Source organism: Aulonocara sp. 'chitande type north' Nkhata Bay, linkage group LG8, assembly GCF_057382095.1.
Source record: "Aulonocara sp. 'chitande type north' Nkhata Bay isolate Kocher_YH1m ecotype deep benthic linkage group LG8, A_spYH_male_GT1.1, whole genome shotgun sequence".
Taxonomy (NCBI): Eukaryota; Metazoa; Chordata; class Actinopteri; order Cichliformes; family Cichlidae; genus Aulonocara; species Aulonocara sp. 'chitande type north' Nkhata Bay.
Genome location: NC_141351.1, coordinates 11,403,092 through 11,423,892, shown reverse-complemented (window position 1 = coordinate 11,423,892; position 20,801 = coordinate 11,403,092). Strand labels below are relative to the sequence as shown.

The window sequence follows — 20,801 nt, the reverse complement described above, 5'->3', positions numbered from 1 at the left end:
TCAAAAAAGAAAACACGGTACCACCGTCAATCATGGTGGAGGTAGCATCATGCTCCTGGGGCTGTTTTGCTGCTAGTGGTATTGGATCAAATAATGAAGGCAGTGGACTACCTTCAAATTCTTCAACTTTACCTCAGATCAACAGCTATATGGTTGGAACGTGGACACAGTTGGGTGTTCCAACAGGACAATGATGCCAAACACATCAACACTGGTTTATGAAAGGATAAAGCAGGCTAACATTAGGCTTCTGAAGTGGCCTTGCTTAAGGATATGTAAAATGGGGGTGCAAGTATACTTTTGACCCTTTGTCTATGAGACAAAATCCAAACTATAGTCAAACCTATGGACCCAATTCTTGTTTTTTAAAGTTATCAAAGAACAGCTACTAATAACATGCAGTGTAAAATGAGTTCTGTTTGTTACTAGTTGATCATACTTTAGTCCACACCCAAGGACATTAACAGTCTTCCTGAACGCTCAACGGCATCCGCTCTTGTAGAAACATGAAATATTTTTTTCTCAGTTAAACTGCAAACATGTAGCTGCATGTCTGAGTAGTAAAATTTGCTTGGGGCCATTTCAGCTACTGGTGTCTGAGTTCTTGTTAAAATTGATGGAATAATGAACAGAGAAAAGTACCATCAGATTTTTATCCACCATGCAATACCATTGAGAAAGCATCTGATTGGCAACAGCTTAATTCTTCTGCCAATACAGTGTTAGAAAACCACATAATGGAACAGTATCAGTCATGGATTGGTCTCCCCAGAGTTCAGACCTCGGTATACTGAATCAGTGTGGGATCATCTTGACAGAGAACAGAACAAAAGCCAACAAACATCCAAAGAAGAGCTTTGAATGTCCTCTAAGAAGCCCGGAGAACTATTCCTAAAGACTACTTAAAGAAATGTCAAGAAAATAATGATACTACTACTACTAAGGGTTGGCTCAAGACTTTTTCATAATGCTGTATGTATAGTACAGTCATCTATACAGTCTGACTATACTAATAAGTACAGCCATACATTTCAAGTTCAAGGGAACTTAATTAATGGTTTAGCTAAATCAAATGACACACAAGGGGGGGAAATGGCTGCAATAACATTAACTAATCCAAAACAATTAAACAAACTTGAATCATTTGGTTTCACCCAATTAGGCTGTCAGCTATTCTTCAGCTCTCCCAGCCCTTTGCCACACCTTTTGCCAGCCAGGAAGGGGAAGCCAAACCCCAGGTAACTCAAGCAAAGACAGATGTATTAATATAACATAAAACAGAACTTTGACCTTGCGGTGATAATATGTGTGCATGCCATACAAACATTGGAAGGTGAAATGAAAAAATAAATACATTTAATAAAGAAACAATATTGGACAATAAATAGAATATATTTAAAGTAGTGACTGCAAAGTAAACTAAAGTGAATCAACTGGCGGTGAGGTGTGGAGCTTACCATGTGTGGCTTGCCGTCACAGGTGCACATCAGTAATATGAATATCCCGTTCCTCCACGGATAGCTGGTTTAAATCCTATCTCTCAGAAAGGTCCTTTTCTGTCACCATGGGTACCTACTCCTCCTCCATTGCCCCTGTCACCTCTGGTGTCCCCCAGGGGTCTGTGCTGGGTCCCATGCTGTTCTCTTTGTACTTGTTACCCTTGGGCCGAATCTTTGATAAATACAACTTTTCTTTTCACTTCTATGCGGATGACATTCAAATCTATTTTGAACTAGCTGAGGATGTCACGTCGTCATTGCAACACTTCTTTGATTGTATGAATGAAGTTAAAAACTGGCTACTGAGCAATTCTCTCATTTTAAATGATAAGAAGACAGAAATTGTAATCTTTGATACTCCCTTCTCTCGGGCTGAACTAACTGGTATTTTTGGGCCCTTTGCTGACTCCCTTTCTGACACTCTGAGGAACCTGGGTGTTGTCTTGGACAGTTCCTTCAAGTTGGACAAACATGTGTCCTCCGTAGTTAAATCGACTTTCAATCAACTACGTCTAATCTCTAAGGCCAAGCCCTACATACCACGTAAGGACCTGGAGAAACTTATCCATGCCTTTGTTACATCAAGGTTAGATTATTGTAATTCCCTTTATACTGGTCTCCATTCTGCCCTTGTTCACAAACTGCAGCTCGTTCAAAATGCGGCTGCGCGTCTCTTAACTGGAACTGGCAGGTTTGAGTCTATTAATCCAGTTCTTTCCCACCTCCACTGGCTCCCTATTAAATTTCGTATTGATTTTAAAATCTTATTGCTCACTTTTAAGATCATAAATAACACCGCGCCCAGCTATCTTACGGATCTCCTCAGCTTTTATACCCCTGGGAGAGCGCTTAGATCAGCAGGCCAAATGCTCCTGGTGCGACTTAGATCTCGGCTCAAGACCAGAGGTGACCGCGCATTCGTCGCTGTCGCACCCTACCTCTGGAATAACCTCCTCCTAGCTATTCGGGCGTCTGATACAATTCAATCTTTTAAATCTCGATTAAAAACTTATTTGTTTAGCCTTGCTTTCCCCGCCTCCTAGAGCCCACATTTTTAGTGTACTGGAACTTATCTTTATAATTTTGTTAATGTTTATAATGTTTTAACCTTAAGCCTTTCGGGTTGTGCCTACTATGCCTGGTGTATTATTGGTTAGTTATGTCACCCGCCTGTTAGTATATTTTATTTGTATTTTGTGCTTTATATTTGTATTTATTATTGCTCTTAACTCATTCTGTGAAGCACTTTGGCATACCTGTGGTTTTTTAAATGTGCTATATAAATAAAATTGTATTGTATTGTCAAAAACATGCTCTACTGGATTGAGATCTGATGACTGAAAATATCCTTCACATCATACACCACCAGCAGCCTGAAGCGTTGATCCACGGCAGGATGGATCCATGTTTTTATCAGTCAACATCTTTCAAATCTTCCATTTACCAGTTTTGGTGAGCCCATGCATATTGTAGCCTCAGTTTCCTGTTCTTAGCTGACAGGAGTGGCCCCTGGTGTGTTTTTTTTTTCATCTGCTTCAAGGTTTGCTGTGTTGTACTTTGTAAGAAGTGGTTGTTTGAGTTACTCTTACCTTCCACTCAACTCAAAGCAGTCTGGCTGTTCTCCTCTTACATCAGCAAGGTATTGTCACCCAGAGAACTGCTGCTCACTGGATATTTTCTCTCTTTTCTGAAAACATGCTAAAACTTTTTTTCTTGTCATCAATATTTTCTGATTAATTTTAAGTGAAAAATGTCAAAGAATTTTAAAGCTGGCTTTATCCAGTATCCAAATTGGTGCTGCTATATGGACTTTTACTAACATTATCCCTTTTTCCCACAGTGAAACCTGACATTTTAGGACATTCCTGATACAAAAGAAATCCCTAATGTATAGCTGCCTGTTGGAATGTTATACAAAAACCTTTTACTCAATTTAGTTGTCGTGTCTTCAATTAAAATCAGCACTAGTATCCTGCATTGTAAATTGCCCAGCTATGAAGAAATAAATGAATGGGTAAAGATTTATGGTCTCAAATGATCAATATGGGGCGATCGTGGCTCAAGAGTTAGGAGTTCGCCTTGTAATCGGAAGGTTGCCGGTTCGAGCCCCGGCTCGGACAGTCTCGGTCGTTGTGTCCTTGGGCAAGACACTTCACCCGTTGCCTACTGGTGGTGGTCAGAGGGCCCGGTGGCGCCAGTGTCCGGCAGCCTCGCCTCTGTCAGTGCGCCCCAGGGTGGCTGTGGCTACAATGTAGCTTGCCATCACCAGTGTGTGAATGTGTGTGTGAATGGGTGGATGACTGGATATGTAAAGCGCTTTGGGGTCCTTAGGGACTAGTAAAGCGCTATATAAATACAGGCCATTTACCAATATGTGCAACTTTAGCATGTAATCAGACAGCACTACACTACTATAATCCTTTTAACTGCCTTCCCTTACTCAACCTTTGTACTTTGCAGACCAAATTATGCATCATTTATGCTTAATAGGCTACTTAATGTGTATTTCAATGTGAAATACTAAACTGAAGACTCTCATTAATAATATTCTTATCAGTGGTGCCATTGTGGTTAGCACTGCCACCTCACAGCAGAAGGTTTTGTTCTCCCTGTGGCTGCTTTGGCTTCTTCTCACAGTCCAAAGACATGCACGTTAGGTTAGTTGGCGGGGGTGTGAATGATTGCCTGTCTCTCTGAGTTAGCCCTGTGATGGAGTAGAGACCTGTCCTGCATGTACCCTGCCATTTACTCAGTATCTACTGAAAGAGGCTCCAGGCCCCACCGGGACCGAGATGGATGGACGATCGTCTTACACGGTCGGAGAAAGGATCAGCCCACAAACCAGTGCCCATTTACTCTTTTTAATTTAAATTGTCCAAATTACAAAATAATAACATGAACTCTACTGCATCTACAAAATAACATAATATTTATGACTGTAGTAAGCATCATTGATTTTTTTTTTTGCTCTAACAACCTTTTAGACATGCATACTGTTGAGAAATATAAAAATATAAATATAAATACATCCCATTAATATTCTTAATGAATCCATGACTAAGATTTGAAATATTTTATCATAAAAGAATTAAAATGCAGTTGAGTACGATAAGGCATTAAGATGTATCACAAGAGCTGTACAGAATCCTAGAGTAGAGGTATTACTTTTTTTTTCTTAATGTAATGGAGAAAAGCTAAAAATTAACTTGTAGTAATTCACTAATTTTCTCAACAGGAAGAACGTATTTCCAAAGGAAAAGAAAAAGGAAGAAAAAAAAAAAAGGTGAAAAGAACTCTATGAATCTCGAGATAACGTATCAACACAAAACTGAAAACTCGCTCCAGTACGAAACCAGGATTTAGTTTACAGCAAATTCCGACTTATGTCATCAAACTCCAACTTGTGACTTTAGAAGCCCTTTCAACACCACTCAATCACCCACAATATAACTAAAAAAAAAAGTCCATTCTTCACATGATTAATGCAAAATGACGTGTTCGAAACATTATGTGCTATACAGAGGGTTAAATGACTAAATCTAATGCATAAGTTTCACTCATTGGACTGGTACATAGAGAAAACAAAAGGACTGTGGCGATACAATCAAATGAATGGCCAACAATGTTAAAAATGTCTGAATGAAATCAACACTTTTATAAATATTATTGTTTACAGCCAACTAACTTACTTAGTGGAACTGCTGAAAAGTTTCTTTTGTCATCACAGCTCCCTAACAATACGCATGACTGAGCTAGCTTGTTTTCATGCAAAAAGGTAGTTCTCAGGTGCAAGATTTCGCCATGTCAGAAGCTGAAGTGTTTGTTAGCAGTTGTTTCTTGCTTTTTCTTTTCTTTTTTTTTTAAATTTCAAAGGCTAGACCCAGAGAGGAAGACTCAGAGCGAGAAAAATCCAAGAAATCTTAAACCCACTTCGATCCTTTACAGAATCCAGCAATAACAAGTTTAAGGTGCTTGACGGTGCTGAACGCAACTCTCTCGTCATCTCTGTACCTTTATGGAGACAAATGAATAAAGTACATCCCACGAATGCATGCCGTCTTCTGTCCCGATCTACAAACATCCGAATCAAAGAGACTTAAAGAAACGATCATCGCCGCTTCAAATCAAAAGTTAATTCTCTGAAAAAAAACAAATGAAATAAAACAAAATACAAGCCAACATGCGAGTCGAGCCGAGACTTCCGCGCACCCATCCACGCGACCTCCCCTCTAAACCGATTCTTCGTTTTATTTTCTGGGAGTTGCTCTCTCCCTGCTACTTTTTTTCTTTACTTATTTTAAATGCAAGCCTTTTGGATTCTTAGTAAGTGAGCTGCAAAATGGAGGTAAGATCAGAGCTGGTGTGAGATATACATACAGTACTTGGTGCGCTTGCAGAGAGCAGCCGACGCCGGGGTCGAGGGAAGAGACAGAGAGAGAGGAAAGAGAGAGGAGAGTGATACAGTAGATGCTCACAATACCACAGCTTCATTGGAGTTTTAAACGTACAAGAGCACTCGGAAATATCTGGACAACACATCCACGTTTGTCGTTAGTGTCACTGAACCTCCTGCAGCTACAAATGTCCTTTTGTCTGCCCCCCTCCCCGGCTCCTCCATTTTCTCCTTTTCTCTGGTGCCTCAGCTCTGCAACTCTGAGGTTAAACTGCCCTTGAGCACTGACTGGTGTTAATCTCCCCTCAACTCTTCATCCTAACCTTACCCGTGAGTGGGGATGTGACAAAACTAAAATCGGATCAGCATCTACGAGTAACTCCAACCGTCTCTGACCTTGCCCTCTGCTGAAGGACAGGGGTTATTGCTGATGAGCTCTCTACTGCTAACTTTGGGGTTGCGGTGCTGCAATGCTAGAGCAGTCTGTGACGAGCAGGTCCACCACCGTGTTACCGGTGACGTAGACGGTGGGTGCTGTCACCATGTTGCTAAGGGTGATTGAGCTGCTGGCAGCCACATTAGAGGTGACGGGGTTCTGGGCGGCCTGGTTGTTGGTGTGGGTGCCCATGTGACCCTGGAGCTGGGTGGGCGTCTTGCAGTGGACGCCACACAAGTGACAGACGAGCATGCCGCCAGAGGCGCTGCCGCCAAAGCCCCCCGGGCTGTCCTTCCACTCCTGGCCGTGGTGCTTCTGAGCGTGGACACGAAGGTACGTCAGTGTGGTGAAGCCTGATGGGCGAGAGGGAGAGAGCCGAGAAGCGTTACTTCAGCGAGAGATGATGCAATTGAGATCCAAGCACAAACAAAACAATGCAGCAAGCTCATAAAACGACAAATTAAAAACTCAAGGTTTTATTTTTTTCTCTTTTGCAAGACTCCCCTGACCCAAGCCTGCCAACCACAGTACTACCATGTTATTATAATACCATATTTAAATATGTAAACGGTCATAAGTGAAAGAACGAGTGTGTAAATGTGATTGGACACTAAATAAATATCAAATACTGATGTTGGAACCTCATGTTAACAGTCTGAAATTTTACAAATACACTTGTCACCGCAAGAATGTCTCGAGTTCGACTCCACCATCTGGCCGGGGCCTTCTGTGTGAAGTTTATATGGACACTTTTCAGTTAAGTGTTATGCAACAAGAGTCAACTGGCCACATTGTTAGGTACACCTTGCTAGTACTGGGTTGTACTCCTGGCAAAGATTCAACAAGGTGCTGGAAACATTCCTCTGAGACTTTGTTCTAAGAGATTCAAAGTGTGCCAAGAAAATATCTGACGCACCAGTGCACCATCACTACCACTGATATAAGGACTGAGTCATGAACCATGCTTTTATGGCTCATGGCCATAGGACTGAGCCATGCTTTTATGAAGCTTATTCCAAATTCTGACCCCACCATGTTGCAGGAGAAATCAATACTCTGCTTTATTTCTGCATAACTTGGTTGTAATAAGAAGTTATCTGAGTTACTGTTGCCTTCCTATCAGCTCAACGCAGTCATCCAGAGAACTGCTCATGACCGGATATTTTATAGACTGTTCTTTGTAAACCCTAAAGATGGTTTTGATCCCAGCAGATCAGCAGTTTTTGAAATACTCAGGTCTGGCACTAAAAATCATGCCACGTTCAAAGTCACTGGACTCTTTCTCTGAAACATTCTGGAGGTTTGCTATCGCAGTAAAACTGCTGAACAAACAGCTGTGACTTCAGGCATTTGCAGCACTCAGCCAGGAAATAGTGCAGCACATAAGCGCGTGCTATAGCGGTGATGGTAGATTGATTTTGTTTTCTTCAGGCAGAGCAAGATAAATGATCCTTTTCTCTGTTTTTTCTTCATCTTTCACACAAAGCAAGAACAAAAGAGTAAAAAAGGTTAAGCCAGGTGCACTGTGGTCTTTTTGTTTTTGACATTTTTACTACAGAGTCCACAGTCTCTGTTTCATCCCTAAAGCTATGTCTGCTTTAATGTCCGTGTTTCTTCCCTCAAAATGCAATTTATATTGAATGTAGTGCAATAAAACACCTGTACTTACTGCGGTTACAGAGATGGCATGAGTGGTGCTGCGACTGGTTGTGCACTCTCATGTGATCTGTGATGTAAGCAGCTGACAGGAGCTTCCCACAGATGTGGCAGGGCACCTTCTCTTCGTGGCGAATCATATGTGCACGCAAACGATCCTTAGTAGCGAAACTGGACTCACATGTCTGAAAAAACAAGAAAGCAATATGACAATATGATGGCAAAACTTTTCGCAAACTACAATTTTTAAAGTGAGGTTTTACAATATTATGTTTTGCACGCCACAAAATCTTAGTGACAGCTGCACATATTTGAAAACCCACAAATGTATTCCGCACACTGTTCGTCGCTAACGCACTGTTTCAGGCATCAGACTTTCTTTACAGAAGAAATACATTTGTTTAAAGTGTTTAGGTTCTACAGCTATTTTACCTTTTCAGGATCAATATATGTCCAAAACAATGTTCACACTGCTAATGCTGACAGAGGAAGCTGTAGCTGTTAGCGCCACTGTACCACAGCTAATTTCTTTGGGGTGCTTTTGACATTTTAAAGATTTCCAGGGCATTTATCAGACAAATACTATGCTTTGCTTTGTGGATAATGGACCTAACAGCCTGTTCAAGAAGCCTAAGCTCCAGTTTTGGTGAGTAAAATTCTTTACTTAGCAGTTATTAGCAGGTATCTGTTTGCTATCTTGCGTTAGCTAGCAACTTAGCACTTTGCCCTCTTATCCAAACATGTTCACTTCAGGCTGTAAACCCCCCCCCCCCCAGGATGGTGACAGTCATGATGTCAGAATTGAGACTTCAAAGAGGGCTTCACAAACCACTGTGATGTCAGCAGCTAACTCCATCTTTTTTATACAGTTAGCGCATGCCCATAGCATATGATTATTTGGTCTGTTTGTACTGTTGGTAAGCTAATTTACTTAATCATAATAACAAAAATTAAAAAACAGCAGTGGTAAAAGTTATTTTTTATAAATAAATAAACAGATAAATCTATGTATGTTTAAAGGGCCACGTGAACTATGTAATGACTGCTACTACACTCAGCACAGAGACTCTCAACCCTCAATAAGTGCAAAAAAAAATTGTTATGCAAGATTTTGTTCTGTTGATCATACAATGATACAGTAAAAGAGAATTTCATAACTTCAGTGTCATGATGGCTGCATATTTATATTTATATATATATATATTTATATTGGACTGTGTGAGTGATCCACAGTCTAATAAGTCTGTGTGTATCTGTGTGAAAGAGTTTTATCATTTCTACTGTCACGGTTCGTCATCATATAGTTGATAAACCAATATTTATCAAATTTAAGTTAACGAAAGTTCAAAGATCTGTAGTTCACATCTTTATGTATGACGCATGTAGATGCACATATACATAAACACACAAGTGTGCGATGAGACATGCTGATCTTGCCTGTGTAAATATCCAGCTTCAGTTGTGCTGCATGTAGGCATAATGTTCACAATAATGTTAAATAAATGTTATGCCTACATATCTGATTAAGATACATATGTACTTTATCCACATCGGTTTCCATGGTAATATTCTCATTGTTCATATACTCGTGTCTGTCTGCAATATATAAGCTGAAAATATAAAAGCACTGCAATGTGTAAGAGGAACACTATGCACACAGTGAAGTGACTAAACGTGTAAAGTAAAGTGAAGATAAAACACGAGATAATTGTGACTTACGGGGCATTTGAAGGGTCGTTCTGAGGAGTGCACCTGTCTGACGTGACTATTGAGGTGGTCGGGCCTTGGGAGCAGAGAAAGAACAGAGAAACACGTCAGAGCAGGAAATTCTTCACGTGCCGCAAGTGTGTCGGGAACATTCGTTCTGCTGCATTACCTGGAGAAAGCCTTTCCACAGTGGGGGCAAATGTAGGGTTTCTCCACGCCGCCCTGGTGGGAGCGCACGTGGTGGCTCATGCGGTCCTTCCTCTTGAAGCGCTGCTGGCAGATGGGACAGGAGAACGGCTTCTCGTCTGAGTGGGACAGGCGGTGACGGTTGAGATGGTAGACGTCTCTGAAGGCCTTCCCACACGTCTCGCAGGCGTGGTTCTTCCTCACGGGGTTGGGGTTGGGGTTCGTGGGCCGCTGAGGCAAAGCAGACAAGATAAGCACACTACAGAGTTCAGACGTTAAGCTTTTCGCTGCTGCACTGTGAAAAGAAATGCGTTCATTGTTGGCTGCCCTGTTTCTTATGTGGAAACCATGCAAGATGCACGCTGAGATTTTGCCAATTAAGTGTGGGTTGTGCAAAGTTTTCACTATTTGTGCAAAACATTTAGCCACTTTCACACTGTTTGTGTTACAGAGAACATGCAGGGGAGCATGGGGGAGGCTTCCAAGCACAGTGTTTCTCAAACTGAGGGACCAGTGCCAAACACTGGGATGGAATTTACTGGTCCCTTAACGGATTTCTGTTCCTGGGCTTTATGGAAAATGTGAGAAACTGGGGAATTTGAATCAAATACAAAGCAGGTGACACACGGGCAGCTGCTTGCGGGGAGAAGACGTCTTAACCATCCCTCCGGTCAGGCAGCTTAAGAAACAACATGCTTGAAGGTTCGGGGTTGACGACAGCCATCTCCACAAGGCCCTGACCCACCTGTACTGCCGCCCCTGTGGCCATGACGACAGCAGCAGGAGGCGGAGCATGAGGGTTAACACTAGCCATTACGTTTGGCATGGCCACCCCTTCACAATCCTGACCACCCAGGGGAGGCTGCTGAACGCCCGCCAGCACACCGGGAGGGGCGAGAGGGGGAGGCGCGGAGAGGTGCAGCAGGGAGAGGGGAACATGGGGCCTCTCCGCCCTCCCTCCGGCCCCCACCGCCATTGCCGACGGGTCCGCCGCCGCCGCCACCACCTGGCTGGCAGCTCTCTCCTTTGCTCCCTCCGCCTGCTCTCTGGCCCTGTCCTTCATGCGTACCCCAGTGTGGACCGACTGGTGCCGCCGCAGGTTGTAGTTGTTCTTGAACTGCTTGTTGCAGATGGCACAGATGTGTTGCACGCGAGCTGGCCGAGACACGGGCTTCACTGGAGCCGAGGGAGGTGTGAGGAAAGACAGATGATGGAAAAAAGAAAGAAAGAAAGAAGGAAAGATGTTAACTTTTGATGCTTTATATGATCCTTTAAGGCATCCTGCAGGAAAACAGATACATACAGTGTATGTGGCCGGTCTAAATATAAACCTCTGGAAGGTCAACTAGTCCAAAAAAATAAAAATAAAAAATCCAAAGCAGAAAAGTCCATCTTAAGAAGATGTAATAGAAAAAGATTTTTAAACTTTTTTTTTTTTAGCTTACATAACTAACTGGTTAGCTATTAAAATGACTGGCTGATATGATTGATATATTGCGCAGGGCTGTTACTATAGTAACCATTGCATTAACTATTCTGATGAGATTAAAGTCCATTCAGAAATGAGTTCTTCAGACACTCTAAACCTCAAAGATATTCTCTTATCAACCACAGATGACACGTATAATCGAAAATATTCACATTTTGGGAGGGTGACTTATTATCTGAGTGACAGATGGGGATGTGGTGGTCAGTGCTCCATATTTCTTATTTTTCTGCTGGCACACAAGTGAAGACGATGTGCTGAAGAGCTTCATGGCTCAGGCTTGGTAGGATTAAAGAAATTTAGTTGCTTTCTATGATAGCAAAAATAAATACACATTATTCATAAACTACACAATCCTGCTCTGATCACCAGTGTATGAGTTGATATTCTTCATGCTGTTGTCATAGCGATGCTGAGATGCTCTACACTGTGTCATTCACCTGTACCTGATAATCCATGAGTGACCTGTACACTTTTTACATTTTTTAGACCACACAAGTGGTTCATTCGCTGCCATTTGCATTTGCACGTTTAAGTACTCGGCTATTTTAAGAGATTCAAATTTTTGTGGCCATCATCTGCCTCGCTGTGTCCGGTCTTTTCACAAACACTTTTTCTCAGCTCCACAGGTGTTTAAGAGTGCAGTGTCCCCTTACCAGGCAGAGGTTCCTCACTGAGAGCAGTGGTGTCCACAGTTGAAGGAGGCTGTGCTATGTGCTCTGTGGGTGGGGTCTGGGGAGAACTCGTATGAACTGGCAAGAGCTCTGATTGGAGGCTCCCCTCCACTTGGTTTTGAGTGGGAGTACTCTGGAGAAGCAAAGGAGAAGGCCATCACCAAATGTAAACACAAGTCACAGCTATATCTTCTCCAAGAGTGCGGCATAGTAAATGCAAGAAGTGAGGGCTGCAGGACAGCTGTGGACCCACACTGAGAGACAGACAGAGGGAGAGAGAGGGGGAGGCCTGCGCGACAGCACGCGAGCTGTTAAAGTGAAAGCAGAGCAAAGAGGAAAGAGAGAGGCCTACCTGGAAGAGAAAATTGCTCCAAGCAGCATCCATTTTGCGCCACAGCGATGGAGATTAGAAAGTCAGCTCTGGATTGAGATCGAGGAGAGCGGTCTTTGCATCGCTTTCTTCGGGTCGGCCCGCCGCTGATCGGGGCGCAAACAGCCGCCTGTCCGGCAGCAGAAACGCCGGGCTCCCGGGTCCTCTGGAAAAACGCGAAAAAAGCCGTCTGCAAAAATATGTTTCTCTCATTGAGGTAGCCTAGTGCTGACGATTAAAATGCACGCAGCTGTTGACTAACGCACGCTGCGGTACACAGGCAGTGGTGGAGCAGGCCAGGCCAATAACAGCCCGTTTCTCTCTTTGACTTTGGTTTCTAACTTTAATTAATTTAAACAGCAGTCTCACTGAAGCGCAGGATCACACAGTCCAAACTACTTCCAGAAAAAAAGAAGCAAAAAAACAAAAAACCTCGCATCTCACAGTATCACACTTTAGCAACAAACAATAAGCCAACCTGCGTGAAATAAATGCGTATTTTTACGCAAAAGAACAAATATGGGTTATAACACACGTATCTGGCAGCACAGCAGGTCATGCTTTGTTTTTAATTTATGAATCCAAATATTTTTTTTCCGATTTCCCCCCAAATAGGCCAATCGGGTGTTTGTCGAAGCCTCGCTGTTGGATTCAAGCCCTGACCCCGGCGAGCGGCGCTCTCGCCGGGCCGCAGCCTATCGCTCCACCTCGGCCGTTCAGCTGCGAGGATGTCATCTTTCTTTTTTTATCGCCCGCTCTCCCTCCTCCCTCCCTGTCTCTTTCTTCCTTTTCTTTTTTAATTCCTCTTTCTTCTCCCCCTCCTCTCCTTTTCTCGCACCGCTATGTCCCACTTGCTCTTAAAGGGATAGGGTTTCCTCTTTGGACACCCCCCTCTCATTTCCGTCTCTCTCGGCGGAGCCCTGTCCCTTCTCCCGCTTCCTTCCTGGGTTTTCGGCCGACACAAAATCCACTCGTGCGTGTTTTTTTTCTCCCCGCCTTCCTCCAGCCAGGCCCTTACTGAACAGATCTGCACCGCAGAAAACAGCCGGAGTGACTTTCCATTAACGGAGCGATGACAGACGCATCTTAAAGGGCAGTGCGCACAGATCCTCCCAGTCAGGCTAATGATGTCAGAGATACAGTGGAGGACAAATAGCAGCTCAGGATATGAACACAATGGACGAGAGTAATTGTTTAGCGAAGCATTTGTCTGCTTAGGAGGAAAAATAACAATTAAAAGGATGTGAATATTTGACTTGACTTATTTTTATAAAACGAATATATTATAGATAATTAGAAAAGTTTGCGTCATCATCATAGGGAAACCATTTCATTTTAAACTAAGGAGCCCAGAAAATCACTAGGATCACTGGTAAGTGTAAGAATAAAGGGTCCATCTTCAGTTATGTATAATTAGTGATGTCTAAATGAATAAAACAATATGAGACCCTGAATTTTAAAGAGGGGGACTTTAACTGGGCATACGGAGGACCAAGTATGCCAATGAAAAAAATGCATTAAATTAAAAAACTGTAACAAAATATTATTACAAATAAATATTTGTAATAATATTATATACATACACACATATATGTATGGTCTGTCCAATTTAAAAACAGTGCCATCATTACACTAGAAGGTTTGTTGATCAGCAAAAACCTGAGCTTTTTCTATATAAAGACTAACTGCAGAATGTAAATATTAAAATTGGAAAAATGATACATAGGAATTACATTGAAAACTTGGATTTTATTTAAAAAATAAAAATACATTGATAAATAACATTAAATAAATAAATGGGTAAATTCAAACGCAAATAAAAACATGTCATTTGAAAGACTAACTGATGATACCAATTTAGTTACAGTCATTTAAAAACAAAAGTTAAATTTTGGTCCTCCATATTTTCAGCCCCCTACTGCCTAAAAAATATTTAAAAACACTGACAGATGTTCTTTGCCATATCTTAAAAAACAGAAAATATTCACACTTTAGAAACTGAAACTAAGATCATTTAGGCCCGTTTTTCAGATACTTAAAAGTTACGTGAAAACCAAAAATTAAATCAAGACAAGTTAATGTGTTAATATCAATTTATTATCTTTTTTTAAATTACTTTTTTAAAGCACCCCATTTCTTTTCCAGTACATGTGTTAAGACCCTTATTCCTCTCCTTCCTCAAGCTTGGAATTGCTTGACTTGAATATTTAATAAGAATTTCAACACCCTCCCCCCAAAATCTCTGCAAAGCACCGCCGAGCATGTGTTCAATCCTCATTCTCCTTCATCCAGGGCTCGCCACGGGAACCGAGACTCCCCTGCCTCTCACCGAAACCCCTGACAGCCGGTCTAAAAACACAGTCACACTGATGTCCCCACACACAACGGCCGTCTCCAATCCACCAGTCTTAGTTTATATAAGGAGTTTATGCATGCACTGAGATTCCAACCAAGCATAAAGTAGTAGGTTATACAGGGAATTGTCTTGAGCTGGTGTTTCTGAGTCATACAAACAGCAGGGTGATTATCCTTTTTTCCATTTTTTTAAATAAAGTAACAATAATAATAATAAAAAAAAAAAAAACAGAAACAAAAAAGTTATTTCTGATCTTCTTCAAGTAAATGTCCGCCCACGAGACCCTCTGTGGGCGTCACACCAAACACTGATGGGTCTTATTGATCCGTGTGGACGGGCTGCTGCTGTCACTGCTGCTGTGCCGGCACCAGAGGGCGCACCTCCACAGCAGCTCGGTCGAGGCCCGTCCTTTTACTTCCTCCTCCGCACACTTTAAAACTTTCTTTTTTTTTAAAAACATACTGATTGCATGCTGCACCCTTCAGCAGTCAGATTCTCAACTTTACCCTGAAAACAAATAAAAAAGGAAAGCCAGCGTTTACATTCCAGTGGCCAATTTTTTTTCCTCTATGAGAGTCCAGAAGAGGTCTGTGTTCACGTGAATAGCAGGGTGTTGTTGTAAGAGTGTCTCTGAAATTCAGTCTAAAAATGAAAAAAAAGAAAGAAGTGGTAATATAACTAGACTTTACCGCTTGACACACATACAAAATAAATCATTAACAATTATCAATAATCCCTTATTAATAATCATTAAGACCTTGAACACACCACACCTGACAACAGTTTTATCACCTTTTTTTGTGTTTTTTTGTTTCTTTGTTACACAGCCAAAAGTGGGCCCTTTTTGCTTATCGCAAGAAAAAAATTAAAATAAAAAAATAACCGTGAACATGATTACAACAACACTTACATCAGGATTAGTTATGGTAATATTGACACCTATAGAAAATGCAATTGGAGCTGTCACTCTAAATCTTGAAATTCAATAGTCGTTTTTGAATATATCAAAATTACTATCATTATCTTTGTTACTCTATAAAACCAAATGATTGTTTTTTTTATTGTTTTTTTCTTTAATATTCCCATAAATATGTACAGTAAAGATCCAAAAACAAACCAAATGTGGGACGAGTGATTTTAAATGCCAGTGAAACTCGGGACAGGTACGATACATTTCAAATGTGTTTCGTCATGTTTTTACAAATGTTTTTTTTTCTTTTTTCTTTTTTGCACATCTATCTCATGCAATTGGAGTGACTCCCATAGACACCTATGTTGTTTAGATACTCAATACGTCATGGATGCCAGAAAGCTATGTGTTTTCCCCCCCTCTCTCCATATGTATTTGTACATTTCCACATAAAGATTTTTCCTCATCCCATTTTTCCTTTTTCTTTTATCTCTTTTTTGAAGAAGAGTCTCTTAACTTTACAAACATTCCGTGTTATTTGTATTCGGCTTTGAATCACCTCACAGCCGTCAAATTTAAAAAAAAAAAAAAAATTCAGATGGCACGACATCCCTTTAAGAACCCCTTAAAGGCATTGGTGACGTTCTGAGCAACTTTTTTACGCGTGTGGTTTTTCTTTTAAATACACAATACAAAAAAAGAGAGAAATTAACAAAAAAAGTAAACGTTTAAAGCAATAAAAAAAATGTTTTTCCAAACTCCAGAAGTCTGGATATTAGAGTAACCCCCCCCCCTTAATTTTTCTTCTTGCATTCTGCCCATTCGGCGCGTCCAGTTTATGGGCGCTTGCTGGATAATATCTGGACTACTACGAACTACATACGAGTACACACACACAAGCAACAAAACATCACCCTCGTTTCCTCCCTCGTCCTCGCTCTTTCTCCATTCCAGCAAAGAATATCATAGAAGAAGACATGGCTGCCATCCCCCCTCTCTCTCTCTGTGCAGTTCCAGGAGGACACATGCAGGGAAAAAATTGCTAATCGTCCCCTCTTTCACGCACCTCATCTCACTTTTATACAAAGATAAAAACATTAAACAGAAGTGTCTTTTTTTTTTTTTTACCTAATGTCACCCTAATCCAATGATTTTACAGGTGGTTACATTCCTCCCTCCCTTCCTCTTTGATACTTGTGGGAATGGAAGGAAACCTCTCCACCCACCCTGAGTCTAAAGAGGCAGGGTGCAGCTCAATAATGTCAGTTTGTCCTTTCTTTGCTTCTGATCTCTTTGACCTTCTGTGCGTTTAGAGAAAATAGCGACGTCCCTAAATCCTTTGTGTTAAGAGTTTAGAATTGAGATCAGCCCAGGAAGGAAAGAAAGAAAGGTGGCAAGCCGAGAGTATTGAGATGCAGCCTGTGATAGCTACCTTCCTAAATCACTCCCACCCTTCTTCCTATCGGGCTCTCTGCTGTTTTAACGCCTGCTGTCTAAGAGTAGGAGAGGTGGGAGCCGTTGGAGATGTGCGAAGTGACTGAGGTGCTTCGGCTCAGGACGCCGTCGCTACCCCCAGCACCTCCTGGCCCCCCGCCGGACGCCGTTCTCCTCAGAGGTTGGGGGCTGTTTCTCAGGGCCATCAGGCTGGGGGCGCCGCGCACTGCCAGCCCGCTGCCACCGCCGCCTCCACCTCCGACATAAATCCCCCCCTGCGAGGAGGAGGAAGAAGAAGAGGAGGAGGACGGCCCGGAGATGGAGGGAGGGGCAGGGGGCGGGGGAGGCAGCATCGCCAGGGACTGAGAGGAGGAGCGCGAGGGCAGGTGATGGGAGAAGGGCAGGGGGTGTGGGTGGGCCAGGTCGCCGCCGGAGCCCCGCACTCCGGCCCACTCCCGCTCCCTCTCCTTCTCCCGCTCCCTATCTCGATCCCTCTCCCGCTCGCGGTAGAGCTGTGGCGTGCTCTGGTGGTGGTAGTGCTGGGGTAGGTGGTGTCGCTGGTGGTGGGAGGAAGACGAGGAGGAGGAGGAGGAGGAAGAAGAGGCGGAAGAGCGCGACGAGTGGTGCATCTCCCTCCCCTCCCGGCCCAGCCCCAGGGCCATGCCCAGGCCGTGCGAGGAAGAGGAGGACTCGCCCCTGCGATCCCCGCCGCCGCTGCTGTTGTGGCTGCGGCGGGAGAGCTGCTGCGAGGGCACATTCTGCGGGTGGATGCCGTGACTCCAGTGGCCAGCTGAGCGGGAGCTGGAGGGCGGCACGTTGGAGTAGCCCTGCTTGGGGTAGGCTTCGCTGGGAATGCCGGTCAGCGCCATGTTGCTAAAACCCAGACGTAGGCTCTCTGCATCAAACGCCTCGATCTCGCTGGCCTGCCGTTCCAGGAGGGTGCGGATACGCTCTGAGCGCTCGTTCTGCAGGGACAGCATCTCCTCCTCGATCTAACAAAACATTAACAAAAAACGCATGTGCAATCATTGCATTAATAAAAACAAAGTACTTAAAAGTAGCGATTCAGACCATAAACTAACCAGGAATGAAGTTAATGAGGTCAAGTTAGAATTGGAGTAATTTATCCACAGATTTCTTTGGTTGTTATAAAGACTGCAGGGTTAAGACACATCTTCACTGGATTCCTGTTTTGGATGACTACATCCATCTTTTATGTACAGTCTATGATTCTTCAGTCAGTCTGAGGACATGGAGAGCTTTTTATCATCATCCTTCGTAGACAGAGCTGCCCAGATGTCATTGTGAGATATCAATAAAAGTGACGAGGAACTGTAGGCGTTAGATTGTAACTGTTAACTAATAGCTACACAATCCTCCATTATTTCCAGCTAAAAAAAACAAACAACAACCTCTTTCCACTTTCCATAGAAGAACAGACAGAGGTCTATGTCATTAAATAAAGCTCCAAAAACAGCTTGCAGGGGGACACTGTGTTAAAGGTGCCCAGACAGCAGACAGATCTGAGCCTAATCTGGACTATTTTTGGCACTTATTTGCTACGTTTGGCTCAGATGTGACTCAAAAGTCCTGACATGCCTGAATTTTGGCCCGTGCAAGGTGGCTAAACCGAGACAACAAGACTACGCATCAGGGAGGGGCACAAGTCGAGGCCAAATGTGGCCTGTAGGAGAACTTTGGATGACGGACACCAAAAACATCTTGCCCTCTTGGAGTCGTCAGCGACTGTTATTTATCATTCAATGTGCTAGTGAAAAGATGAGCTACACCTGTCTGGGATCTTCTCTGTTTGCTTGTTTGAGGTCCTTGCACTTTATTCTAAGAAGCTTTACTTTGAACACGAGTGACAAAAGGCTCTAACCCTTTGTTCCAGCAGGGCCCGGCGGATGGACACCCTCTGCTCCAGATCCTTGACTTCTCTCTCGTGCTGCGTGTCCGTGTGGATCTTGATCTTGCTCTGGTAGGCGTTAAGCAACTCCAGCTCCTGCTGCAGCTGCATCCGCAACACCTTGTACTCCGCTTCCTGCGTCTCATCCAGTCGAAGCTAAGAGGAAGAGAAAAAGGAGTGTTTAAGTGGAAAAAACAAACCAAGAGAGATCTGAAGGTGGAATCACTTTGCATGTGTTCATAAGGTTAGAAGAGCAAGGAAAGAAAAGGGGAAAGGATTGGGAAGTTAATAAAAGCGTGTGTGCATATTCAACATATTCCAAAATAAATCAATAAAAGAATATTTTCTTCAAAGTGTTGAAGTGCTTCGACCTCTGTGTGTCATGTCTGTTTTATAGTTTGGCTCATGTTTCAGATGACAGACAGATAAATATATATTTTCCTGACCTCTGGATTATAAGTTTAATCAGTGTTTGGGAAACCGTCCCAAACAGACTTTAGCTGCAGTCGCAGCATGAGTAGAACAAACAAGGGCGGCGGGGATTTGGCTTAGCGGACCGACGTGGCGCTCTTCCGTATCGAGGTAATTAAAGCAGCGCAGAGGATCATGTTATCCAAGAGACATTTTGTTACGTCCCATCGTCTTCTTACTTTGTTTCATTCATTTAGGAGTTTAGGATTTACATGTGAATGACTCCGACACTAAGAGGCCGGCGACTGACTGAGAGAAGCTTTTACAGGATGGTCTGAAAGTGATTAAGGAGGCACAGGCTTAGAAAATGTGGGCACCTTTCACAGTGAAAAATAGAACCTGTCTATTATCAATCAGCTCATTTCTTGCTTAATATGTACAAGAGAACGGGTCGCAGGCTTCAGCAGTTTAAATCAGTCTAAATTACATTTAAACTTTATGTTAGGTTCTGCTGTGATTCATGGGGCATTTAAGCCTCACTTAATTATCTTCTTTTTCCTTAAACTGGAGTCACTGCAGCTGTGAAGTGGAAAACAAAGCACAGCAGAGGTGGGATCTTTGCAGTGTTGCATGTGGGAAAAAGACCTTGTTGGGCCATGGCCGGACTGATCTGCTGAGGAGTCCCAGGGCATCACTTGTTTGTTGGGCCTCCCAGGTTTTCTTATTTCCCCAGGGTAGGCTAAACTATTCAAACACTTTAGATGAACTGATTCACAGACTGAAAGTTTAGTGGTTTAACTGTGTTATGATTTTACTGGTGCATGGTTCATAATTTGCTGTGATGATAAAGGAACAGTTCATCTGTGGTCCAACAACAGCAACATCTTGACTTTATGGTCCGCTGATTACACATTCATCATTGACCAAACAGCCTCAATTAAAAATTAAACACGACCTGGCACAGCTGATTTTTACCTAAGTGCCAGTTAGAAGTTATTGCTCTAATTACACAATATGGCTTAAAATTGATTCAGAGTTTAGTCAATTACTACACTCCGTTTAGGAAAAGTGATACGTTTATATAAAATGATAAAGATAAACTGAGTTTATAGCACTCTTATGTGGCTGAATAAGAGCCCTGAATTTATGGCTATAGCAGAACCTCTAACATTTATCTTCTGAACCTCTCACAAAGCTGTCATCACTTTTTCCTCTCTTCAATATTCCTACTTTGAATGGATGTTTTTTTGAGGAAGGACCTGTTTAACTGCAGGGGCAGGTAGCAGGACAGATCACAAGCTACAAAATTTAATTAACACTGAGGGACCAGGAGGTGGTTGGTTGGCGGGCAGGTAGACAGGCAGGCAGGAAGAT

At 42.8% G+C, this 20,801-nt stretch overlaps 2 protein-coding genes across 3 annotated transcripts in view; both read right to left on the bottom strand.

Annotated features, from left to right (window-relative positions):
- Nucleotides 1-4,344: 4,344 nt before the first annotated feature.
- On the bottom strand, nucleotides 4,345-13,479 carry mazb (MYC-associated zinc finger protein b (purine-binding transcription factor)). Of its 2 annotated transcripts, none has more exons than XM_086303533.1 (7): nucleotides 12,390-13,479; nucleotides 12,020-12,170; nucleotides 10,623-11,053; nucleotides 9,861-10,108; nucleotides 9,704-9,767; nucleotides 7,998-8,169; nucleotides 4,345-6,681 (listed from the first exon to the last, which is right to left on the bottom strand). In XM_086303533.1, the coding sequence occupies exons 1-7, from the start codon at nucleotides 12,420-12,422 to the stop codon at nucleotides 6,338-6,340; spliced, it is 1,443 nt and encodes a 480-aa protein (XP_086159659.1). In that variant the 5' UTR covers nucleotides 12,423-13,479; the 3' UTR covers nucleotides 4,345-6,337. The 2 variants fall into 2 exon arrangements, with proteins under 2 accessions (XP_086159659.1, XP_086159660.1); XM_086303534.1 differs by having other exon boundaries at nucleotides 10,947-11,053; nucleotides 12,390-13,472.
- A 663-nt stretch (nucleotides 13,480-14,142) lies between these two features.
- Nucleotides 14,143-20,801, bottom strand: part of taok2b (TAO kinase 2b) — a 31,589-nt gene continuing 24,930 nt past the window's right edge. The window contains exons 19-20 of the mRNA XM_086303532.1: nucleotides 18,990-19,172; nucleotides 14,143-18,099 (exon numbers count right to left, since the gene is read on the bottom strand). Coding sequence (XP_086159658.1) covers nucleotides 17,167-18,099; nucleotides 18,990-19,172 — 1,116 coding nt within the window. The 3' untranslated portion in view covers nucleotides 14,143-17,166. The remainder of the gene's footprint in view (nucleotides 18,100-18,989; nucleotides 19,173-20,801) is intronic.

Coding starts and splice junctions, on each gene's coding strand:
- mazb (XM_086303533.1), bottom strand. CDS start 12,422: ATGGATGCTGCTTGGAGCAATTTTCTCTTCCAG. Junction 11,054..12,019: donor CAGTGAGGAACCTCTGCCTG/GTAAGGGGACAC, acceptor CCTCGGCTCCAG/TGAAGCCCGTGTCTCGGCCA. Junction 8,170..9,703: donor AACGACCCTTCAAATGCCCC/GTAAGTCACAAT, acceptor TTGTTTTTTCAG/ACATGTGAGTCCAGTTTCGC.